Raw genomic sequence first — 27,673 nt, 5'->3', positions numbered from 1 at the left:
ATCAGACATCCGCTGTTCGCGATGTGACACTTGGGGATCGGCTGTGGATGACCACACGGTGGCCATTTTTCGTGACGAATCCATCGCTCTCAACGAGGACCGCGGTTTGTCTTACCCGCGGGTCCATGTCTGGGTCGTCGCTCTCCTCACTGGGACCTCCCAGTCGTTGTTGTTTGTGTTTGCGCCAGGCATTTTGTATCAACCTGGCGCAATACTCCTCTCTCTGACGCCACAGTGTCGACGAGACCGGCTCATAGCCAACCTCATCAGGTCTGGCTTGTACTTCTCCCAGCTCTGCTGTTTCTTCAATGGGATTACCCTTTCTTGCGAAGAAGTCTTTTGTGAGTGCATCGAGGATATCCACGCAAAACATAAGGTCACCCTTACATATGGGAATATCCATCGACACGATCTTGTACTTATTCGGCTTATGTATTTGCAAAGGGGGCTCCAGTACATCCAAGAAGTCAGAGAGCTGGTCATATCGTATGTACTGCGTACCGTCCGGGTCGAATTGCTGCCAAATTTCATAGTACATATCGTAGTCATCATCGGTCAATCCCTCCTGCACATCTTCTGTCGCTTGTGAGTAATTTTCTAATATCACCGCGATGTACATGTTGATGACGATTAGGAAGCTGATGACGAGGTACGATAGCAGGTATGCAATTCCAATAGTCGACGAGCCACAATTACCAGGATATCCTATTTCATTGTTAGGCTCCTGGCAGTCCTCCTCGTTTATTATACCATCGAGCACGCCGTCCCAACCCGCGGACGTTGACATCTGAAAATTTCACCAAACCCATCATCCTTTGCTAGGTTTTCGAACCCCCAAGATCTTTATCACCCAAATTGCTGATAACCTACCTGGAACAGCAGAATCATTGATTGTCCAAAAGTCTTGAAGTTGTAGACATCATCCAGGCCACTCTTGTCTTTCACGTGCATGAAGAAGGACATGCCGAATATGGCGAAGATAAACATCACCAAGAACAACAGCAGACAGATGTTGAAGAGCGCCGGCAATGACATGGCCAGGGCAAACAACAGCGTTCTTATACCCTTGGCACCCTTTACTAGACGCAGTACTCGTCCGACTTTCGCGACTCTCACCACTCGAAGTAACGTAGGTGAGACGAAGTACTTCTCAATAATGTCACTCAGGACCAAACCTAAAAAGTATGTCAATACCATATTAGTTTACACCCCTACCGATGCTTGAAGATCATGTCTATTTCACGATGCATCAAAAACTAAAACATGCGGGCCTCTAGTTATGGCTTATTAGTTTTTTTTTCTCAAATGTCTTATCTTCTCTCAATCTATAGTATCTATTTCTATTAAATTATCTAACGTGTGCACTTTAATTTACTTCTATTAATTTACTAACTGTTTTATGTTTACAAAAAAAATTATTTCTGTCATTAGAGTACTCAGAAAAAAAAAATGTAGTATGTTAATTAATATTGTTCATAATAAATGTCTTACCCAACGTGTATGGGTTGATTACAAAATTTGAAATTACCGTTCTCGGCATGCTACACATACTTACTATACATTCTATTATAAATACTCATAAGTCATTTATGAAAACGCTTGGAGTACAAGCTTATCATATTTAATGACTATGAGATTACACGAAAGTCTTCAGAGATAGAGAGAGAGGCTTATTGATGCATTGAAATGAGAGTAATAATAACAACATTGAAGCACATATATCATATATACAACGTCAATGTGAGGCTACATAACGTAATGACAACCATCAGTCGTTGCGACTCAATTGAAACGTTTTTATTTGGGTTACACCTGTTCACTTTTGTTGTGTTTTTTAGTGGTGCAGTAAAAAATATAAATTATAAAATGAACATGCGGAAAACCATAAACCAGATTAATTATAAATTGTCTTTTTTATAATTAGCATGATATTCTTTTCTTTTTTCTTAAATAATTTAGGTGCATTGGAAAGCAAACAGGATCACAGTTTAAACATCAAAGGTTTCGTTTCAGTAGGGTCATACGACTGAAGTAATCATCACGTTACATTACCTAATATTGATAATATAACAACAACAAAATCAAAGAGATTCCATGGCTCCTTGAAGTAGTGATAACGTAGAGCAAAAATCTTCATCAGACACTCGCTACTGAATATCACAATGAATATCATGTTTAAGTAATCAAGCACATTGCTGAATGTTGCAGTCTGTTGGTAATGATCGAGTGTCATCGTTAACATGTTCAGACCGATGAACAACATAATTATCATATCGAACTTTTTGTCTGTCACTATTTCAAACACAATTGCTTGTGGCCTCCACTGCAACCGAGAAGAAGAAAAAAAATAATTTATCATTCAATTGGTTACTCAGTTTCGTAAAAAATTCTAGCGGTTGGAATAAATAAATTCACCCTTGGTCGTGGAATGGCTTTCAGTGGTTTCTTACTCCCCATTTTCTTCATCGCGTTGTAATACTTCTTCTGATCCTCAGTCATGAACATCTCGAGCGAGCCACCGGCTTTCTTCTTCTGCTCGTTGAAGTTGTCAATGATAACTCCGATAAACAGGTTGAGGGTAAAAAATGATCCAAATATTATGAAGAATACAAAGTATAGATACATGTATATATTTGTCTCACGAATTGGTTGTTTGTTAATCTGAAATTTCGGGGTTGATTTATTGTTTAATTTATGATAAGTAATGACTGATGTTTGATGAATTGATAAAAGTATATGGTTATGTAAATTTACTTCTCGAGAGTCGATGGCGTCGTTCATTATTTGAATCCAACCTTTGAAAGTGGCCACTTGGAATAGACACAAGTAAGCTTTTCCAACGTGATCGAAATTCATTGGCGAATTTTCCCATGTATAATTTTCAGCTTTGCAGGCATTACGATCTGGTATTATTTCATGACTTAATGTAGTCTTGTTCATGTCAACACACTGAAAAAAATCATATTTATATCAATAATTTCTGTAAATAATTTTTGTATAACGAGCGCTAAAGGAAGACAGACTTTATCTTTCGCAACTGCCTGCATTGAAACTTAAAATATTAATTTCCGGACTTAGTCTGAAATCGGTTTGTTTCAATTGGCTGAGCATGAATTTAAATTCGTAGTTTAAATGCAGGTATTAAAAATTAATTAAAACAATAACTTACTTTGAAGTATTTTCCGGCGAATAATTGAACTCCCATGATGGCGAAAATAAGCCAGAATATTAAACATACAAGCAATACGTTGAAGATGGACGGGATAGCCTGGACCAACGCGTTAACCACCACCTACATAGATATTATTATTATTTTAATTATATTCCTTAAAATAAAAAATAAATAAATCAAATTGATTGTTCAAATATAATAGTTTTTTGTTAATAGATTAAATACTATTTACTATAATTATATATCTGTACAATCAATTTCTCATTTTGACTAAGCTCGATATAAAAAGTCTACATTTATTTCTAATGTGTTTGTGTTTTTATTAAATCGGCTTAATTTTTTAAAGCAACGTATCGTGTATTTAATAACTAGATTCAAAAACTCTTTACGTGTTAGCGAAATAGCAATACAATTATATTATTATTAATTCATTGAACACATCGCGTTACTAATTTCAAAAAAGCTTAAAATTTTAAACTTCAAAATAAGTTCTCAAAACGATTGGTAATAAAAAAAAAAATTTTACGCCCTTTTGGGTTTAAGGAAATTTTTGAAGCCAAAAGAGCGTATAAAATTATGCTCTTTTAGAATTAGTGACGTGACAAGAGCAAAGAAGCATTAAAGCACATGAGAATTAATTGCCAAAGCTGCAAAAAAAAAATAAATTTATGCAATTATGAATATATTCATGCCTTATTAAATATCTTGCTATTGTCTGTGTTAATTCCAGTATTTGCAAACATACAATCAGCGGAACATGCTTGCCTACATTTAATTAAAATAATAATAATAATGTTGAGGCATTTTCATGCAATAGAGTTGTTTATTGATATAAAAAATGAGTATAAGTGGATAAAAGTGTCGGGGTATGGGCATGACTATTATGTTTCAAACCCAATGTCTCAGCGACCTTATCAATTATTTACGTGTATATAATTTAACTTAATAAACTAGATCTAATATAAAATAAGTAATCACTAACAATGCACAGCATTATTATAAAATTGTTGAACTGTTTGTTTAAAATATTTAAAAATAAATAATTTATCTGTAATTGTGTTCTAGCAAAGCATTAACTACTGTTGCAGATGTAGTTGAAGATCTAAATGTTGAATAATATTTTTTAAAATAAAATTAGGGTCGAAGTATCAGTTGTGCCACTTCACCATCCACGGAAAAAAGAGCAGTATAAAAAACCAAGTATTATAGTTTGGAATAATTGAAGCTACTTCTTGTAATAAAGTAGTTACAATTAGATACCAACTTTTACAGTTTCTAATGTACTTTAGTTGAATGAAATTTGATAATGTCAGTTACTTATAGTTTTTAAACTGTTTTTTATTTAAAAATTTATAGATTACAGAAGAAACTGTAAAAATTGACTTATAGTTTATAAATTTTGGATAGACATTTAATTTTTTTACTATTCTTCTTTCCGTGTTTTTGGACATTTCGTACTTTATGTTAATTAACAAAAAATTATTATTAAAATTTATGGTGTCCAAAACTGGGTCTAAAGTGGCCAAAAACGGTACCTGTGCCCTATTTATTTATTGTCAGTACGAACGTTCAAAACTTCAGTTACATAATAAATAGATGAAGTGATGACATTTATAAAAATTGTTCAAGTGAATGTAATTGAATATTAAAATTTAAAATGTGATGCAATTAACGCGATGAAGTACTAGTTAAAAAATCTAGTGACTAATGAAAAAAATTCAATTAATTTGTGAATAAAAATAATGAACGATAATAATAATAAGGACAGTAATAACTAATAATAAATAGTAATAATTAGTAAGTAAGACGAGGTCGACTGAGACGGTGGGCTACATACCCGCATCCCCTGCATTCTAGACATCGCCCTGAGTGGCCTTAGGGCCCTTAGGGTCCGCATTGTTTTGAAGGCTTGAATTCCGCCCGCGCCACAGAGCGACGCTACGAAGTTAATGAGCGAAACCTGCGAGCGAGAAACGAGATACGATTGTAGCAGCAAGAGTTTTTTTAAAGAATTTTAAAAAAGCTACAAAGGGACAAAGTGAAACAGTTTTTTTTTTGTTACATTTTTTTCAAATGAATCGAGTCATCTGATAATTGCGGACCTGGTTAACAAGCATTTTTTTGCAGAATATTGTTTACAAAATTATAATAAAAATTTAACAATAATAATAATAATAATTTATTTTATTGTCGACAAATATATGTAGCCCTCGGATCAGATGTTGACGAAAAGACGATGAAGAGACATTAGTTTTATACAAATATATAAATATAGATACAGTAGATAAATACAGAAGACAACAATGTAGCAGTAAACGATTAGTAGAAAAAGTTAATATTAAATTAAAATAATAATTAATAATAATCAGCTCCATCCTGAAACAGATTAATTCTTTCATACGTTTTATTTATTACGAGACATGGTTTCTATCTGATTCGAAATTTGTCAATAAACTTGCGGGTAATTATTTAAAAAAAATAAAAAAACAAAACCTTGGCTCGTAATAAAAAGAAAAAATTTTTCATCTGTTAATTCTGTGAAGGCCTGATAGAAAAACGTTAAAAAATTCGCATACATTTTTTGTTGGATAGAGACACAGAAGGTAGTTTATACACAAAAAAGCATACTCTGCACACCAAAAATTTTATCCACACTTCAAATCTTCAAAAGGCGTACATGGCAATAGCTAGTACGACATATATTTTTTTTTTATTTTTTTTTTTTTTTTTTTTTTCATATACAAGTTGTGTTATTTAATAATTTAAACAAATATGTACTCTGTACATTCATATAATTAAATAACACACAGTAGGAAAATTTTGACAAGACGGCAGGGCATCTTCGCGCCCTAATAAGCACATCGCCGTTACTGTTTTACGTTACTTGATTTTTTTTATTATATAGTGACTTAACGTCATCATTAACCCACCACTTTAGGAGTAATTTTAAAAATTGTAAAGGCGTTTTCAATGATAACGTGTAAATCAATATTAATAATGATAATAATACATGTTAGATAAATTTAATAACGTATTTTTTCGTCGCAAGGCCCTTCACTTACTCTCATGCCCTCCCAACGGGAGACTGCTCTCAAGGGCCTCAAAGCTCTCAAAGTTCTCATTGAACGGAACGCTGGGATGTCATCAGCTCCAGCCCACACCGCCCCCAAATTGATCAGCGATAGCTAGTGTAATCAACTCATAATTAGTCGAGCTACAGACATTCATTATTGCGATAATATTACACTCTATACTTGAGCTTTGTTTATTATCATTATTTTTATAAAATCCAGTCATTGCGCTGCTTCAGAGAATAGTCTTCATTATTGATTATCGAACCGCTATAAATTATTTTTAACTACTGCATTGAAGATTTTTAAATTTATTTTTAAAATCATCAATAATATTTATAAATATTATTTTTATAAATTTTAATTACTTAAAAATCTTCTATTTATGATTTAGTGATAAATTAATGAATTGAATTGAAGTCTGGAAAAATTTATAAAGTATAATTATAAAGTTTGGATTGCGGTACTGGTTTCGATGTTGATCGCCGTCTATTATGGGTGGGATAAATTTTTGTTGTTGTGTAAAGTTATTTATATAAAAAATATAAAATATTTTTTTGCTTACCATGACAATGATAAAATCGAGCCAGCACCAAGCATTTGTGAAGTATTTTGCAAAACCTAACGCCAACCACTTTATTAACATTTCAAGAAAGAAGATGACCGTGAAGATACGATCCATGTAATAAAGAATATCTTGAAGAATCGGCCGCTGTTGAAGATGAACATCTTCAAGCGCCTTTGTAAAAATTATTTTTAGTACATCTTACTCTGCTTCATTTTTTTTTTTTAATTTGATTATTATAAAAAAAATTACCAATGCCATACTGCTAAGTAAAATCATAGTAATCACAGCCGTCTCGAAGTACTTGTTTTCGATAAGTTGAAAGGTTTTTAGTCGCAAGTTGGCCCAGCCCTGCCAGAACGGAGCGTCGTCATCACCCGCCAAAAAGGGGAATTTTTTGTAGCAATGGTCAGGACAACAGTCTGCTGGATAGTCTGCTTCGATTACGTCTTCATCGGCTAGTATTATATGTCCATTTTCTCCTTCATCTTCGCCTTTATCTTCGTCTTCTTCATCATCTAGATCTACCGAAACATCATTGTAAAAGTTTTTACTTCAATTCAATATTTGAAATAAATTTTATACTCAAACCTTCTTCAAGGTCTTCCTTGCTCGCGTCTTTTTTCTCTTCACCATCCAGCGAGTCAATGCTTCCTTTATGGCTTTCGTCTTTGAATGGTCGGTTTTTATGGCTTCCATATGACTTGTTACTGTGTAAACCGATAATTAATTATTGATAATAAATAATTTATATGAATAAATAAATAAAGAAATTTAAATTACCTAATAGTATCGTCGTCATGATGATGGATGTAGTCATGGTCTAGCCGGCAGTCGTAGTGATTAATGGAATTGCTGATAGCCTTTGTATTGTTCATGCTCAACCTTTCCTTTCTCAATTTATTTCTCAGATCTCCTTTTAGAAAATAAGCAAAAGCATCCAACCAAGTAAATAAATTGCATTGAAAAATAAATTTATTTCTGTTTTTTTGTTTTTTAAATTTATTAATGACAGTATTAATTACCATGGATGGTAAATTCCATTCCTTCACCGATGGCAACTTCCAACTGGTTGTTAAACTCTTTGGCGCTTTTCTTGTCCCGATAGCAGTCCAGCTCTCCATCTGCAAGATCCCGATCTCCGTCCCGGTCAATTCCATCTGCGCAGTTACACATGATCTCTAACCCATCCGGGTTACCAATTTTCATGGTCGAAAAATAATATCGGATAACTGTTTAAATATTTTTTTACACGAGCCGTGTCACCGTTACTGATTTTTTTTCATTTTATGATCGCCTCAAATGTTAACGAAAAAAAATTTTATCGTTTTTTGTATATAAAAAAAAATGTTATTTGTTTTATTAAAATTTTTGGACTTCCTCAAATAAAACGATAAAATTTTTTTTTCTTTATTGTAACACATGCACACTCATTTGGTATCATAATTAATCAGAATGAAAATGTTTTAATGACGTCGAGTGAACAAAGACTTTATTTTTCGATCACGAATGAATTTATATTTATAATATATAGTGCGGGACTTTTTTTGTGCAAAACAGCGTGCGTGATTGTGAATTAGTACACGTAATAGTAGTATATATTAGTCAATATAACCGAAAAAATATTAAATAAAACCAAAAAGGAGACTAGTAAGTGACTAATAGTAGTAATAATAATAATAATAATAATTAAAAAAAATAATTAGACATATTGGCTACATTCTGATTAAGTGTGTCCTCATGAGCGCGTTATCAAAAGTAAACAAGTGATCGAAGGGGGGATAAGTGGGTGTTAAAAATCGTTGATGAATAGACTACATGTTTGTTACATCGGTCATATCCACTTCAAATCCAAATAAGAAAAGCATTTAGCGACTATCAATGATTGTCAATTGTATATATTATCAGGTGATGGAAGTAATGATAAATAATAGGTATGGGTATTTGAATAAAATGATGATTGATAGGCACGACGGAGTTAAATAAAAATAAATGACCAATGACCAACTCGATTACAATGATGATAATAACTACACAGCGCACACAGCAAGCGATCTGATTGGATATAAACCTTCTTTCCAACTGTTGGACGGTCCCTCACCTGGCGCCTGATCGGATATCTGGTTGGTGAGTTTGGCTCTCAACATCTTAACGAGATTTGAACAGCTTCGCTTGATCCAGTTTATAAATCTTGCTATCCGGTCAATTGCCTCGGCTATTTTGTTGGTGTCGTTGTCGGCCGTCGGCGCTGACAGATTTGACGAACCGAAGTTTGACAAGAGCAACGCCAAGAAGAGATTGAGAACCTTTTGGATTAATGACACAGTTTTAAAAGCGTTAACTTAAAGTTTATACGATATAATATGACTCAGTCATTATCGGCAGGTAAATTGGATGATACGTACGACCAAGTTACCGATTACAACAGTAGCCAGGAAGAATGGTATGCACGAGACATCACCGACCAGCATGCAGTCCCACATCGATTCGATCCATTCTCCACACAGCACACGGAACACAATCATAAATGAGTGCATGAAATCGGTAAAATTCCATCTTGGCAGAGTACCGTCGGGAAAAAGATCAACTTTATCGGTGTAATTTTTTCCAAACAGCTGCATACCCATCACGGCAAATATGAATATTATAATGCACAGCACGAACGTTAAGTTACCCAAGGCTCCTACTGTTCTTCCCATAATCGATATCAACAAGTTTAAAGTCGGCCACGATTTAGCTAATTTGAACACTCGCAACTGTTAACATACAAAAAATTTATTATTATCATTGAAAGTCAAATCACAAGATGGTTTATGTCGAAATTTTCTTACCAATCTAAACGAACGTAATACTGAAAGACCTTGGACACCCTCGAGACCCAACTCGAGAAGTGACAGCGCTACGATAATAAAGTCGAAAATATTCCAGCCTTCTTGAAAATAAAATTTCGGGCTCATTGCTATTAATTTGAGTCCAGCTTCGATACCAAATGTCGCCGTAAAAAACTGCAATTATATTTACATATATTGTTATATTATATTTCAGTTAAAATTTACTGAGTATCAACTGGATAATAATTTACTTACGTAGTTGCCAGATTTTAATACCCGCTCCATGTCTTTGTCCATATCGTGATGGTCGAGGGCCATAAATAAGGTGTTGACTACAATGCAGAGAGTAATAAAAAGTTCGACAAATGGATCGAATACTATGAGCGCAACCCACTCTTGGAATTTTAACCATGCCCAGCAGCAATCCCATACACACAAAAAATCAATCGCCCTAATTACTGCTGACAGTATTTTTTCTTTTATTGTTGGTCCTTCTTCGTCGTCGTCTGTTGAAAAATAATAAACAGAAACTATATTTTTTTTTTGATATTACCAATGTGTTTATATAAAACATAAAATTATTTTGAGGAAATAATTTTCTTTAAATTTTAAATTATTTTATTTAAAATAATTCTTGAGCAATATCATGCAACAAAAATACTAATTAAGAGAAATTGATCCATTAAATCAATATGAGAATTCTATTTCCCCAAAATAAAACAACTATTAATTAAAGCAACTCATCAACAAACGTGACAACTCATCACGTTCCTGGACATTTGTACTGATCAATACTTAACTCACGAACGTGAACGTAAAAAATATACAAAACGTTACAACGCTTGTAAATTTATCTATTGTCTGTTATAAATAACGCACTCATCAATTTACTGTCATACTAAAATACAACAGCGTCTACGTGCAGTGAGCAAGTGACGCACTGGAGTAAAGAAAAAAAAATAATAAAAATTACCTCCTTGTTCTGATGATGTACTCTGCCGCCCAGCGGCTTGCTCAATAATGTCATTCAGAACCATAACGTCTGCAGCACACAAATAAAACAAAATATACAAAGTTTAGCATAGAAAGTTATACTCAAGACAACAATAGTGTTGTACAGGTACGTCTGCGTCTAAATATAAGTTTAACTTCTGACCTTTCATATCAACAACAGCATTCTGCTGAGAAGGCTCGATGAATGGGTTGTCTTGTTGCTTATTTTTACCCAGTGGATCTTCCATGTCCACATCCTGTATCAGAAAACATCCATCAAAGGAAATTAATCCCCTTTATTTCACTAAAATTTAATTATTTTGTAGATGAATTTAAATTTATTTAGAATACTAACATGATGTAATTTTTGCATTTGCTCTGGATGCCCATTGGTTGACGGTTGTCTAGCAGATCTACTTCTCAGTCTGCTTTCCTTGGTCATGGGTTTACCGGCATTGGCGATACCGCCCAGCAGATCACCATGGGACGTATAAGATAATCTCGAGGTGTGGGAGGTGTAAGACGAGTGTCGCGAGCCCAAACTCGCGTAGTAAACCGGGACGACGATCGTGCCATTCTCCTCGGACATCGGAGTCACGGCATTCGAGTCGTCCGCGTAAGGCAGATGTTCTTGGGCATCCAGATACGTCGAAAGTACCAGCGGCTTTCTGTCACCACCCGGTGGTCCGACGAATCTGCCTCGGCCATTGCGAATCGTGAACTGATGGCTTCCTCTGCTTCCTCTTCGGAGATTAAACGGCGACCCGGGTAAACTAAGGCTTGCCTGAAAAAATTTCATCCATTACTGCAAGTCCTATCGCACAATTAATTAACAAAAATTAATTAATAATTATCAGTGACGAGACTTAATTTTTTTCAATATTCACGTCAATGTACAAAAGGACCCAGGATTTTTTTATTGTTTTCTTTAATAATGACTGATGTATTTGCGTGATATTTCGTAATACAGACAAATATATAGTCAGAGACAGATGTTGTAGATTTATTTATTTTTTTTATCCTATTACAATTTAAGTACGTACGGTTGCGACCGTCATCCCTTCACGTACACGTACCTTCCTCAGATTTTCCCGGTAAGCACAAGTAAACTGGCCATTAGGGGCGCGAGAGACCTTTAGAAAAAAAAAAAAAAAAGACAAGAAAAGGTATCTCCTACCGAATATATGGGCTGATTTTATTTTTTTACGCTACTAACTTTACACCAACGTATAATAATATGTAGGCATCACTTACTCTTGCAAAAGCACATGTAATAATTATATAACGTAAAAAAAAGTTATTATTATTTTATAATATGTATTACGTGGATTGAAGTTTACTGTTGATAAGGTACAAATGTAAAGTCATAAAATTTTTTCTGCTATACTTGAATCTATAATAATCGTTTATGCAAATTAATGGCACCGTTTGCATGCACGTACTCGTTATTTGTGAGATATCTGAATTTTTTTTTACCCTTTTTTTTACTACAAATAGTTCATCATATATTTTAATATCATTATGGATATTTTATTAAAATTCTTTTAGATATTTTTTGTTAAAAAAAAATTTGTGTAAATTTTCGGTCCGCTGGAAGACTTGTTTGTTTGTTGGTGTAATGAATTATATTGTCGTGTTTATTTATTTTATTTTTATTATCTAATTTAGCGCATGCACCAATTTAAGTTATATATATCATGCATATATATATTTATATACGTCTGCTAAATTTATATATCATGCCAATGAAATAAAATAAAAAAGTAAATTTATTTCATAGACAATTTGGTTGTTTGTTTGTTTATAAAATTGTGTTAAACAAATATGTTTTCACAAGTTATGAGTTTTTAGAGTTACAAAATATTATATTTAATACTTCGGTCAGTAATTTTAATAGTGAAGTAAAAAAAAAACTATATTAGTTTGTATTAAATAAAAATAATATCGGTGTTAATTATTACTTGACAATATGCATTCTCTGTATGCACCAAAAGCAGCCACAATTACTAATAATTATTATACTATCAAATAATTAATTCAAAATGTATAATAATTTTATTGATAATTAATCACCGGTAATTAATTTCAAAGAAATAATTACCGGACAAATAAAAATTTAAAAATAAATAATTGTTATATTTATTTTTATAATTAATTTTCAAAGTATACTTACAGCGCTGACTTTTCGAACTTTATTAGCAGCGTTGTGATTGTTGTTGATTTGTCTGACCCGATACTCGCTAACAGATTCGACAGATCTAATGCTCATGCGCTCTTTGTTGTTGTCGTCATTTCCCTTCTCTTGGCCAACAAATAATTCATAACTGTGGCAAGAGAAGTCTGAGGGCGATTTAACGATTGATTCAGCAGCCGCGGCCGCAGCGGCAGCTTCTCTGGCTGCCGCATGAGCCGCTATCTTTTGTTCTTTGGCCAAGGCCGCTTCTTCAGCTTCCTGTTTTAAATTTTACATCCAATTATTATCTATACATTGTATATATAATACACAATATATATATATATATATATATATATATATATATATATATGACAGTGTAATATTAATATTCTATACAACACGGCGAGTTAATTGCAAACATTAATTTTACCCTTATCGCCTCCTCCTCGGCAGCTTCCTCTTCCTCAGCTTTCTTCTGCAGCTCGTCGTATGACATCGCTACAATGGCGAGGATCAAATTCACAAGATAGAACGATCCAAGAAATATGATAACGATGAAGAAGAGCATGTGCCACGGACCAGCCGATCTCAGCACCAGTTGATACAAGTTCTCCCAATAATCTTGGGTCATCAAACGAAATGCCGACAACAATGCCCATCCAAATGTATCAAAACTCGTGTATCCATAATTTGGATTGCTACCGTAACCTTGTAAACACGTATAACCCGGTTCACACATCCTATATTTTAATTATAATTCAATTATTTACTTTGAAAATTATTTTATTATTTTTATATAAACAGTAAAAAATTTTTGTATAAATGGCCCGAAAACTTTACACGGCCATGTAGTGTAAAAAATCTTCGGTGTAAATTATATATCCGCGTAATTTGAATACGACATTTGGTATAATTTTCCTACCAAATATTTTTACACCGAATCATTTACACTAGACCGAGTCCAAAAATTTTTTACAGTGTAATAATAATAAAAAAAAAAAATATTTACCCAGCACCCGATGAATTACCACATAAAGGCATATTACCGTTGTCATCGACATACCAATTGGCTAAAATAAAATTATCACAAATTTATTCAGAGACAATTATCATCACACCGTAATCATATGTGTGATAATAAATATATATATAAGTGAATGTACCGTAAAATTGGACTTCAGATAAACTTACTTTTATTACTAACAAATTTTTCCCAATTTTCATCAGTAAGATTTCCCCAAGAGCCATCATTCGGAAAGTTTTTAATACATTTTTGCGTTAGGACCCCCATGTAAATCTGAAGGCCCATTAACGCAAAGACGGAAAGGGAGAACATCGTTAAGATTATCACATCGCGCAAATTTTTAACTGACTCTATCACAGCGCCGACAATGGTTTTCAGACCTACATACAAAGTACACAACATTAAGTAAATAAATAAATAAGTAAATATATTTATGAGTATTCTTTATGTCGGAATTTATTTTTTTATGTGACATTTATTTATGAAAATTAAAATTATCACATAATAATAATGGTAATGTGGATAACAAGCACGACTCATCGATACTAAATAGCAATTCTAATGTATTAATCTCTGGTTTACTACTCTGATCAATACTCTCTAAGCATACCTGGTACAATAGCGACAGTCTTCAAGGCTCGGAGGACTCGAAATGTCCTGAGAGCGGCAAGGTTGCCTAGATCTATGCCCATCGTCACATAACTGCAATACACCCGAACGTCACATACATTACAGTGATACAAAATAAACAATTTAAACAATAAAAAAAAAATAATAATAATAATAATAATAATAAATAAGATGTTTAAATGAATAAATCATTAATTGAATTAAATTACAAACTAATTATCTACTTAATATCTACCGCGATTCATTAATAAAATTATTACAAAATTACCATAATTATATATGTATATATTCCATGCATGATATTTTATAAATATAGATATATATAATTATGTAATTAAAACTTCCTAGTTCTTAATTTATTAATAACAATTATTCTATCAACAATTAACGTAACGTAATAATAATAATTATAATAATAATAATAAATATATATGTAATATATATGTATAGACTATACTACACAATAAATTATTTTATCGCTCTCTATAGATAACTAATTAATAAATATTATTTACGATGAATAATAAACTAAATTTCACTAATTAACTAATTTATTTTAAAAATGTAAATGTTTTTATTTAATTTGTTCACTACTCGTTTATTAATTCGATAATATGTGTTGTTTATATGTATGACTTTGTCGTGTGAATATTTAATAATTATTTTAAAAATTTATATTTTTATCTTTAATTTAAAATTTTTAATCAGTGTGTGTCGTAGTGAATTTTGAAAACCTACCATCAGCTTAATAGGACAACTACTTGTCTATGAGGTAATAAAATATAAGCTCCATTTATATTTATATTCTATATGTATAATCCTGTTGATACCTAATTATTATAATATATCGATGTCGCGATTGTAAGATTGCATCGATTGAATACTAGCTAGAGGATAAAAATAATTCTTAAATACTTTTATAATAAATTTAGTATTATTGTTACTGGTATTTAAACTTTAAATACTCTGTCATATATTATTAAGTATGATATGTATATATGTCCAGCGTTTAAATCACCCGTAATTAATATAACGAGTGATACTAGTCGCCACCAAGTCTGTTAGTCAATAAACTATAATTAAAAAACAAATCCGTTACGACCGGGGAATATAATTAACAATAAATACATTAATTAATTACATAACTCATGAAGATGGTTATTGTGTAATAAATGCTTTTTTTCTTTTAATTCATTGCTTTATATAAACACATATATATGTAATATAGATATCAATATTTATATACATTTATTTATACTGTAAAAAATCGGAAGTTAATTCAGAGTGAATATTATTTTTTATTTTTATCCAAATTCACTCTATACTCAGACTTCCGGAAATTCAAAAAAATTACTCATACGCAGTTTTGTTTTCGACGAAATTATTTCGGAGTCATATAGATTTTATTTCCATACGTATTTACACTAAAAGATTTAGTTCTCTGATCGAGTACTGGGTCTATTACTTTACTCCAATTTGAAATTTTAAAGTTAAAAAAATATTTTCTTTTAGAAAAAAAAATCCACTCCGAATTAATTCCGTATATACTCCGAAATTTTTTTACAGTATAATAAATTAGTTTATATGTACATATATATATGTGTGATGTATTTTTTTTTACAAATAATAAATCAATAAATCAATGAATTGTTTAACTACTCACGCTAAAGCTATAACTACGAAGTCGAGCCAATTCCATGCATCTCTAAGATAGGTAAAAGGCTGCAGAATGAAACCCCTCGCCATCACCTTAACGGCGGATTCAAATGTGTAGATTCCCGTAAATATCACTCTGAAAACATAAATTTTAACGCTCAAAATTACACAATTATTACTTGTTACATAATTAAAATATTTATTTAAAATATAAAATAATATACTAATTTATTCACTTTAATCAACAGTCACATCAAAAAACTATCTAACACATATATAATATATATAAATATATTTTTTAAAATAATCTATACTATCGTTCTAATTTTTTTCACTTACAAACTTACCGATATTTATTTTTGTTTATTTAAAGATCGAGTCTAATAAATCTATAAAAAATTTTAGCATTTGAAAAAAAAATCCTAGATTACTTTAGACATTTAAAAGATATTTTTAATAAAATTAATGCTATGATACTATTTTTGCTAGCGATTATTATTTTTGTTATTTAGTTTTGTTTATCGAGTGTGTGTATTTTTTAATTAATTTTTTTAAAAATTTATATGGGAGGTGCACCGTGGGGTGGGGGTGATTATGAGAAAATACGTACTCAGTGGACTCGATGGTGGGCGTTGTGGGCATAATCATGAGTATGCAGTTAACCAAAATAGTTGTGATGATGAACAAGGAAAAGAGTGGGTGGACCAAAATATATATGGCCACCCGTCGTATTGGATTAAACGGGTCGAGGATCCACAGCGCATTCGTCGCCGAGAATCTGAATATATCCTTTCCTTTGCTGATAACCACGAACGTCTGAAATGTCATTATTTTTAAATAAATTATTTGTTTCATTAAAAATTGCTCCATACATTCAAATCAACATTTAAACAATTCAAACTAAATATTTTTTATTCTTATTCAAATATGTAAGTGCTATTAAAAAAACATTAGGACTTATAGTAGATCAAGGCGACTTATACATCAATACAAGTTATAAGTACATAAAATTAAATATTTATATATCGATAAAAAAATTTAAAAACTTTAAAACTAAGTATACATTTTAATGCATTTACATATTTCTATTTATAAAATTATAAATTATATTTATCATTAAATAAACTCAATTGATTGTGTTAAATTAATGATGTATGTCGCGGCATCATTGAACTGTCAATTATCAATTATTAAATAGACGGTCTTTAATAATGAGACTTTTAATAATTATGATTATGATCATCATCGATCGTAAGTTGAATATCGAGAGATAATAAAAATATAAGTAACGAGTAATGAGTTTTAATAATTTACCCGCTGATTGTGGTAAAAGCTGTCGATATCTTCAAGAGGCGTCGAGGCCAGCTCGGGGGGAAATTCGTTGTGCAATCGGACTGGAATGGGCGCCCCTTGTTCGAACATCGGATCAGGCTGTGGACCCTCATCTTCGTCTTCGTCGTCATAACGGGTCTGCGAAATAATTACTTGTTAGTTTATTTTAAAAACCCTCACCCCTTATCTGTTACGCTAAAATCTAATTGAGTAAATTATTAATCATGTCATTAATAATCTGTCATTTAATTTTTATTTACATATTTTTATATTATTTCAATTTAAATATACCAATGGTTCATTTTTTTAATTTTTTTAATAATGGAAAGAAAATATTGTTTTACAAATATAGAATAACAATTTCACATGCTTTCAGTTACTCCATATTTGTATTTTATCCTGAAATTTAATATACAACATTGTGCTTTTTTTTTTTTTTTTTTTTTTTTTTTTCATATTTATATTTCGTCATCTGGAATTGTGGATTTTCATTGGTATAAATCCTAGGAAATAAAATAGTGATTATTTAAATAAACATGTGTACAGTAACAAGCGATGTGTACTGTAAAAAAAAAGACATTTATTTATATATAAATATATACATATGTATATTATATATAAACATTAAACTCTATATACTAATTTATTTATATACCTACACATTCTAGCCTATTAACTATTGTTTATTCAGCCGTGAAATAATCATGTAATTCATTTACAATAAAGTGTGTTAATATATAATTGATAAATAAATATATAGATTTTTTTAGGACTAACGTATTAGTTCGTGATAATAGTATTGCGCGTGCAGGCAATCTAATCATTAAAACCATCAAAATAAATGTGTAATCGTAATATTGGATTGGTTGTTTGTTAATTGGTGACTCATTATAGCAGGTCAATTATTTATTTATTTATTTTTTTTTGCTACTTGTATAATAACCGTATGTTTATTTGTTGTCTAATCTATTAATTAATAAGCATTTTCTATTAATTAAAATTATACCATAACATATCATAATTCATAATTATAATAATTAACATTCATTTTCAAAGCGTTTGGTTTATTTAACACTGCTCATAACATTTATCCCATAATATTTTTAAAATTATTTATTATTATAATTATGTATACAAATCGTTACTTTAATAGGAGTTGAACAATTATGGAGTTGAGTTTAATATTTAAAAAAAATATTATGAGATAATTTAAATATTGAATGAAGCAAAAGCGTTTATTGTTCCCCAGTGTGGTTTTAAATTGATTAAAAATGTATGTGTGTCTGTGTGTGCGTGTCAAACTATATATATTCTATTTAAAACAAGCTCTAGTCTTTCATTTTAATACACATATACATATATAGACATACATATTTTATTTATATATATGTATATTTTTATCTATGGCTCTAAATGCTGTGGATTTACAAGAGAGATTGAGTAATAAATAAATTAAAAAAAAAAAAAATGGAAATTAAATTTTCATAAATTTTTTTTTTTTTAAATAAATAAATAAAATAAATAAAAATAAATAGATAGAGAGAGAAAATTGTGTGATTAGCTTGTTATTACTTGGCATGATGCAACATCTTACTTCTTTTTTCTTTTTCTTCCGTCCATAACCACCCTGGAATTGCACAACAGGGAAAGAGTTACATACATACAGACATACAAAGTAGGAAGAGATGAAAAAAAAATAATAATAAAACAAATTGTTTTATAAAAAAAAATTTATATAAAAAATTATAAATAATAATGTAATTTACACTGTAAAAATAAATTACGGAGTGAACGCGGATTAAATCCGGATGACTGTATATTTATTTAATTCGGAGTAAAATTTCCTCCGAGTCGGAGTTAATGCGGATTTTAAAAAAATCCATGATCACTTCCGATTTTTTACAGTGTAATGAATTCTCTCTCGAAAGTTCTATTGATTACTTGGAAAAAAAAATTACTGAAATTATTATTTTTTAATCTATAGCATACATTAGTGATAAATTTATTTACTGTTTATTATTTTAAAAATTTTTATGCGATTTTAAAATTAGTCTACAGGATCAATAAGTAGACAAGTTAAGTTAAGTAATTAAATTAGTTATTATAGGGCAAGGTATTGCAGAAGATTATAAGTGTAACAAGAAGATACGAGATAGAATCAGGCACAGCATATATATTATAATAATAACAATAATAATAATAGTAATAATAATGATAATAAATATGACATTGCATACATCGAGCTTTCGCACGCGACTTTTATAATACTGTATGCTTTTAGACAGTGAAACAAAGAGAGAATTAAAGTACAGAGAAAACAGTAGTGGTAGTAGTGAACCAGTAGAAGAAAATAGTACATTTAGAAAACTGTATACATAAGTATTGACTTTACAGTTTATTTAAATATATATGTATATATAGAGAGAGAGAGAAATAATTAAATCCCACTGACGCTACTGCTAATATTACAGTCAAGCACACACCTAACACTTTTGTAGCAATATTTAAAAATTTAAACGCGGTAACTTTTTTAAAATATTATTTTATAAATTTTTATTTACGGAACACATAAACAGTCACATTTAAATATAAAAAGACAATTTAAATAAACAAATATGTACTGATAATATTGGCCGATATATACACACAGTCGTGCTCTTTACTTTGCTTCATTGTAAACATAAAATCATTATTTACTTTTTTTTAAAACTTTACATTAAATAATAATGAATAAATAAAAAAAAGTATAAATAAACAAGACATTGATTGATTAAACTGTAATTTACAACACCGGATATTTATGCGTAAGGCAGAGTTGCAATAAAAAAAAAGCACTTTCACCTGTTCAATATACAGCGAGCGCGTTAAACTTTTTAAAGCTTTCCCATAAAGTAGATTTATATTTTATTATTATCAAGTTATTAGTTGTTTCTTTTTAATATCTATCATTTTAATTTTTAATTTAATGAGTCGTTAATTTCGTATTAAACAATACTCAGGTAAGTTAACTTTTATTGAAACTAAACTATCACGGCCTGACTTAATGATTATAAGACTATTTAAAAAATATGTGAATATAATACTGTAATTTTCCATACCTCGCCTAGTGCTCTCTTAGCTTCGAGCTCCTTCTGCTTGGCAAGTTCTTCAGCAATTCGAGCTTCAATAGCAGCCAAAGATTCCCGCGTGAACGGACGGAACAAACTTCGTTCTTCTGATATAGAGTCAGAAAACTCGGACATTGTCTACGCTGCGCACGACAACGGCACCTTCCTGTAACAACACTTGCATAATTACTGATTAAATTAACTAATCAATGGTCGTGAAAGCTCTGGTAGTCGAGCCAACGTTACCTTACGGTAGGTGCTAACACTTCCTTAAATGACGGCTGTGTGTTTGAGGTGAAAAAGAATAAAACTGTCGATGGCGAGAGTAGTGTAGTTGTAAGCGAGATATTGAAATGTTGGCTACAAGTAAGTGCTTCTTAAATTTTGAATGCGCGGTTGTAGTAGTGTACAAAGAAGTTTTGTAGGATCGGACGGATAAATGCGGCTGTTGCACCACGTAACTCCTCGTTATCTCGCTTTCTTTTTTTTCGCCGCTTGCGATAATTATACTCCGTCGTCTTGTTTGATTATTTTCACTCCTCACGTTATGCCTGCGTCTCCCGGTATTGTTATTATTCGGTAGAGGTGAAATTGCGGCGACCAGTAGTGAGCGCGCTGCGGCAGTGCGTGGTATGTTGGGGCCAGTCCAACGTGAACCAAGATTTTTCATGTCCGACCTATTACATCCAATCATCCTCAATATTACGATTCATTTCATTTAATCCTTTAATCACAACCTGCTTTATTCTCATTTTTAAATCTATTAATAAATTGTAATCCTGAAGTTGGCGGACAGTTCAAAATTTCTGATATTTTTTTTCAACAAATTTATTACCAAAAAAAAAAATTAAATATATGCGCATGTAGAAAATTAAAAAAGCTACAGGTGCAATTTTTTTGATATTTTTTTCTTTTCATAATTTCATTTAAAAAAAAAATCAAAAATTATTAGACGTCGGCTAACTTCAGTATCATAATAAATTTACTATTTTTATTTTATTTGCAGATAATTTTTGAGTAAAAATTACACATAAATTTTAGTACTGTGAGGACATCTAGCCAGTAACTAAATTTTTACTGTTTTTCAATGTGCATGAAAAAAATTTATATATTTACTACATGTCCTCAGTATTATATTTTTTTAGGTAATTTTTACTGAAAATTTATCTGCATGTATGACTTTTATCTCATTGTTTTTCGCAATTGATAAAAATATTTTTATTCAATTGCTTATCGTTAATAATTTAAATATTAAATAAATTATTGACTTAATATTTTTTAAAACTACTTTTATTTAAAAATAAAAATATAAATGTTATCTTATATTTATTTGAGATAACCACTTGAACTTTAAGATAATCTATTTATAAAAAAAATTTTAATTGGCAATTTTAGCGATAAATTATTTATAATAAATTTTCCATTCAGTAAATAGATAAATTTCTTCATTAATTTTTTTTTACTTTTAGAAACTACATTATTACAATAATAATAATAAAAAAAAATACATACATATACATGAAGCGACGACGAGTGTGCTCAATCTGCTATTAGAATTATCATAGCCTGGACTTTGAAGCTACGCGTCACTGCCGAAACAACAACCAAAAAAAAAACAACTTCAATAACTATTTAGTACTCATTAGCAATTAAAAAATGAATAAGCAAAGAACAAAGAAATAAAAAAATGGCATTAATAAAAGTTTCCGTTCCAACCCACCGAGAAACGTAAACACAGTATGTAAACATTATAAAATGATCTGGGGAATTGTTGAAAGATCAAATATACATACAGTAGACTAGGCAAGTTTGTATGCAGGTATCAGTCGCCAATTTACGTGAATTAAAGCGGACGTTGAATAAGAAGTTACGGATATAGATTCACATTGTCGGTAAACTTAAACTGCTGTACTACTGTATGTTGTAATAAAATATTATAAAAAAATAGCATTTAGCCGTAGTGTGGCAGCAGAATAGAGTAGCGTATAGTATAACTGGTGGTATATATGGCATATAGTAAAGCGATTAGGTGATCGCGTGTCAATGGAAAGTAGGTGAACACGTTACAGTCAGTGCCCAAGTAGCTACAGTCCTTCACGAGTCAGACTGCCCGACGGTGGTAGCGAACGAGAGTCGGTGCAATTCCATAGCCTGCTGGTGTGTTCCGTTTGCAACAATATCGATCGTGGCACGCCGAGCAGTCAGCCGATTCCACCCTCACATTTCGATATTTTTTTACCTTTTATTTATTTACCTATTTCCCTATTACTTGTAACACCCTATTATCTAATGATAACCATCACTATCTGACAATCTAAATACCCTCTCACTCATTTAATATAATAAAAAATTCATTATCTGCAGTGACCAGACTCTGTCTCTTATGGTTTTTTTTTATTTTTTGTTTTTTTTTTTTTTTTTTTTTTACCTTATTCAGTCAATCAAATTATTTTCGGCAATTTGATTACGATAAGAAAAAGAAAACAAAATAAAATAAATAATTTCGTAAAGTTATCAGTTAAATTGCTGGCTGTCAGATCAATATTTAATATGATAAAAAAAAAAAAAATGAAATGCATCGGATATGATATTTGTATTTTTATAAATTTTGTATGTAAATGTATGATGATAGGAATTGTATATTTAAAGTTTGTTGTTGATACGGAGGAATTAGATTTGAGACGCATTGGCGGAAGTGGATAGAAACGTAGCGCGCCATCTTAGCGTATTTATCGCGACGGCAGCGTCGCCAAGTGTACAGGAAAGGGGGTTGGGACGAGAAAGAGGATACTAGGTACAGAAATGTATTAGCGAGAAAGAGAGAAAGAGAGAGAATGGGAGGACGCGGTAGAGGGTGGTAACGCGGTGAACGGCGATGCCACTAACGTGACGTCATGAATTAGGACGCGCGGACGTTGCAGAAAAATGTTGTCATGACAACATGAACCTTGTAAATGGTACTGACATACAATAGCCACTTTCTCAGAATTTATAATCCAATTGAATAAATAATAGTGATACATTTGCTATAATAACTGTTAATTAGTCAAAATCAATTTGTTACTTGTTAGCTCATGTCTATTGATGTATCAATTTTCATTTTTTAAATTATTATTATAGTAAAATATATGACACATAAATACGGTATGCAAAACTTGGAACAGTTAAAAAAAGAAATTGTAACATTTTTTTGAAATAAATCTGTGTAAAAAAAGTTTAAACAATCGATAGAAGTAAAAAACAAAGAAAGAAATTAAAAAGTATAAAAATAGCGAGTGATTTGAGAGGGCAACTGTGCAAGGCTACGGGAAATATTTAAACCAAAATAAAAGATTCATCTGGTCGATGGGAAAGGGGTAAAGAATTTGAAATGGCGCCGGCGCTTATACCGCACTTCAACCGCTGGCTCCTCGTCTGTCTGACTACTCTGCTCTCTTTACTACTACACCCTCTGACTTGGTCTTGTATCATCTATACTACACACATCCAGTGCTTTATTCTGCCCTATCCAGTGGCGGAAACCCTGAGCCGAGTACAGTTGAGATCTGAGGAGAGACGAAAAGGAAAATGCATCACCGTGTCGCCTGGGGCTGCGGAACAGAGTGCAGTTGCTTGCTCTCCGTTCCTTCCGTCGTTTGACTTTTTTAACTTGCATTAAATCCCATCCAGAGGAGCTAAGACTCGGTATACATCAGAGACCTACCTATCGATCCTCTCAAACCAAATAACTCGGCTCGTCTTCAATAGAACCAACCGAACCTTGTCACCCATCGCTCAATAGTCCGTCATTATCAGTTACGAACAACCGATCGCTCGCCTCAATAGACCACCCCAAGTCTACTACTTCCTGATATTACTTTCAGTATTTTTTAAACAATTATTTATTTAATTTGACACTTTTTGTGTGCCTATGTATATTTATATGAGGGATTAAACGTTACAGCGGCGATAGTTATCACTCGATTTAATAGAAACATTATTTGCTGTTCTCAATACAAGCGAAATATAAATACCGGTTTGACCCAGTTACTACCTCTATCCGCATGGCCATTTCAACCACCCAATCCCCTCTTTACCCTTCCACCAATAGCGTCATAATGCCACCCGCACCGCATTAACGTTTACCTGACTCTCTGATTCAAAGAAACTTGTAACTATTCTTCATACTTGTCGTTGTAATAATAATAATAATAATAATAATAATAATAATAATAATTACTATTCTAGTCATCGAAAAACTTAATTGACATCTAATTGAACAAAATATCTAGCCTTAAGAGTCAGCTTTAGTGAAGACAATTAATTACTCATAAATAAATCGTGTGACAGGTGACCATAGCATTAAAAAATAATGGTGTCAGTATGGGGTGCCGCGGCATGACATTGGCGGGAATTCAAATGTAGAGGTGAGCTGAGGTATCACACAATGACAAGTAGAGTGAAACAATAAAATGGTACAGTATAAGTGGGGTTACACAACAGAGCCAAGAGTTTACTTGGCAGAGTATAGAGTATAGAGTAGTCTAGGCTGAAAACACGCTGGCTGATGCCGGCCCCGATCCCATAGCGCGGGGTCATGCGCGTGACTCTGCCCTCTATATGCATTAAACACACAACATATATACATACACTTCACAAGAATTACGCGACTGAGGGTCTGCGCGCGGCCTACTGACCTGCTATTGCTTCGTTACTCCACTCTTGTTGCCACTGTACATTCAAAACAAAAAAAAAAAAGAATAAATAAAAAAAAAAAATACATAAAACATACACACAATGCTGGGTCTCTCTAATTGACTTTTTAACGATTCACTGGAATTACGGTTTCACAATCACGACAGTGATACATTAAAACAATAATAACAACAGCAATAAGGATAATGATAATTATTATAAGCTTGTCGTGAGTTGTTTACGTATTTGATATGTTGTGCCGAGCATGTAACTTGTTTTTAAAAATGAATAAATAATTAATTTAATAAATAATATAAAAATAATAGCCGCAATAATAATAAAAGTAAAATTCATAAATAGACGGGTAAATAAATAAATAAAGAATAAAAAATATGACAGAAACATCGGGCCAGGGATGAAATCAATAAGCTCGATAGCTCGAGAAGCGTGTATTCTCGTTACCAAGCCCCCAAGAGTACATACACACGCTCTCGTGACAATTCTCTCGGCGATTTTCACTGGCTACATATATATCAACATATTTATACATACATGCATAAATATATCAATATACATGTACATGTATCGTGAGCATGTATGCACACACGGCACATTGTTTAGTGTCATCCTTCTGCTGAGGTATGTATATATATATATATGTATATGTACATATATATATGTATATATCTATAATATTATAACCGTGGCATGCTTGACAAAGCGCGCGCAGCCTTGGCCTCTGTCGAAGCCAATCATCCGTTCTAATAGACTCTTGGCATTTCTTCCCGCTGAGGTATTAAAGCTAGAGGGTAGCAAGTTAGCAAGTAACCAAGTAACCAAGTAGTCAAGCTCATTGAAAGTTCACCCGAGTCGAGTGGAAGCGTATGTGCGATATGAGACAGTCCTTTAATCAGCGCCCACGTAAAACCCTACCGTCTATCGGACGTGAATTGTGAGACAGATTAAGAGCCGCATGTATATATATATATATATATATATATATATATATATATAGAGCAAGAGGTATAGTAATGATATGGATATGGAGATGAGGTGGAGAGGCAAAAACCCTGGCAAAAGTAAGATGATATTAGTTTAAAAGATCAAACGATGATAGATGCGGATGGCGCAGTAGCCGCACTCTCGTTCAATGACCAGATCTAAGTACGCTTGCACTCAACTTGCACTCCTTTCACCGGCTGGCGCTATGTGTACTCGTACTACTTTCAAACTACTTGCCCATGTTTTTATCCTTTGTTGAGCTCATTTCTTTAATGATTATTATTATTATTTGTTGATAGCTTTAATTTGACTACTACTGAGAAGCGGATGTATATATATATATATGTATGTATGTATGTATATATATAAGGTTTAATCAGCTGATAGGTTCAATAGGGCAAAATAATTGACGTATTTTTACATCGATTGGCCTCTAGTCACTTGCCCGCAAGACTTTTCACGATGTAACATAATAATAAATGATTCACAATGTCTATTACAATCTGTTAGGGCAGCGTAAATTTAACATATCGAATAAATAAATAATATAACGAGGCACTTTAAGTCATAAGTCTGTGGCAAAAAGTGTCGAGTATAGCCTGGATTGTAATAGTTACTGTAAATAGCCATAAGTAGTTACATTTTCCTACTTTACAGTTTAGCATATTTATTATATTTTCTACCGTCAGACCGCCTCTATTCATAACTTTGTATTTTTATTTATTTATTACTATTATTTAATATATTTTTCCATATATTTAACTTCATTCTCATACGCGTGTCGTGATCAATACGCGTCTTGTAAACCGTATTGTCGTATTGACCAGCGATTCGACGGTAGACTCGTGCAGGAAGGTCAAAAGGTTGCGCCATTACTTTAGGAGTGTAAAAAAAATATATAAAATTGTAACAATATATATAAAAATAAAATAACGTAATACTGCAACGTAACGCAACGTAAAGAGAAATACTGACAGAGATAGAGATAGAGAAAGAGTACTTACACAACGGGTGTCACTTTTTTCATACATATATAAATAAATATATATACTTATATGTATCTATATATGTATATAGGTATATAATGTATGTATATATATACAGTTGAGGTTTAATGCAGGAAATAAGCGATACAGAGGAGAATAGGCACTGATGTTTTGGGGCGGGCTCTGGAGATGTATCCGCGGGCCTTGGCTGGGTTTATTATTAAATTTCCCTTCTTTTATTTATTTAATTATCTAATTTTTTTTTTTTTTTTTTTCTTAATTATCAACTTCTCTCTCTTCCTCTTCTTACTCTTACGGTGCACAACACTCTATTTTTTAGCACAGCACTTAAGCAAAAACATAAGAGAACAAGCACACTTGGTGTCCCGAGCAGTCCCCGAAATAATCCATTATTTCGTCCGTCACCTTCATCGCAGCTGCAAGGACCCGCCCC

The 27,673-nt window shown here is 31.9% G+C and overlaps 1 protein-coding gene across 4 annotated transcripts; it reads right to left on the bottom strand.

Moving 5' to 3' along the window:
* Window positions 1-27,326, bottom strand: LOC103578339 (sodium channel protein para). Of its 4 annotated transcripts, XM_053741066.1 has the most exons (32): window positions 27,238-27,326; window positions 22,070-22,146; window positions 20,804-21,234; window positions 20,549-20,723; window positions 17,433-17,588; window positions 16,729-16,934; window positions 16,126-16,254; window positions 14,443-14,534; window positions 14,000-14,212; window positions 13,818-13,878; window positions 13,239-13,548; window positions 12,806-13,084; window positions 10,988-11,416; window positions 10,796-10,889; window positions 10,613-10,681; window positions 9,895-10,145; window positions 9,640-9,813; window positions 9,214-9,564; window positions 8,880-9,114; window positions 7,834-7,968; window positions 7,592-7,724; window positions 7,400-7,518; window positions 7,061-7,332; window positions 6,809-6,982; window positions 6,235-6,357; window positions 5,010-5,132; window positions 3,170-3,292; window positions 2,755-2,949; window positions 2,416-2,661; window positions 2,053-2,323; window positions 871-1,175; window positions 1-787 (listed from the first exon to the last, which is right to left on the bottom strand). In XM_053741066.1, the coding sequence occupies exons 4-32, from the start codon at window positions 20,690-20,692 to the stop codon at window positions 2-4; spliced, it is 6,198 nt and encodes a 2,065-aa protein (XP_053597041.1). In that variant the 5' UTR covers window positions 20,693-20,723; window positions 20,804-21,234; window positions 22,070-22,146; window positions 27,238-27,326; the 3' UTR covers window position 1. The 4 variants fall into 4 exon arrangements, with proteins under 4 accessions (XP_053597041.1, XP_053597042.1, XP_053597039.1 ...); XM_053741067.1 differs by lacking the exon at window positions 5,010-5,132 and having other exon boundaries at window positions 8,910-9,114; XM_053741064.1 differs by lacking the exon at window positions 6,235-6,357 and having other exon boundaries at window positions 8,910-9,114.
* Between the last annotated feature and the right edge of the window lie 347 nt (window positions 27,327-27,673).

The sequence above is a fragment of the Microplitis demolitor genome, chromosome 8 (assembly GCF_026212275.2).
Source record: "Microplitis demolitor isolate Queensland-Clemson2020A chromosome 8, iyMicDemo2.1a, whole genome shotgun sequence".
Classification (NCBI taxonomy): domain Eukaryota; kingdom Metazoa; phylum Arthropoda; class Insecta; order Hymenoptera; family Braconidae; genus Microplitis; species Microplitis demolitor.
This window is presented reverse-complemented; position numbering and strand designations above follow the sequence as displayed.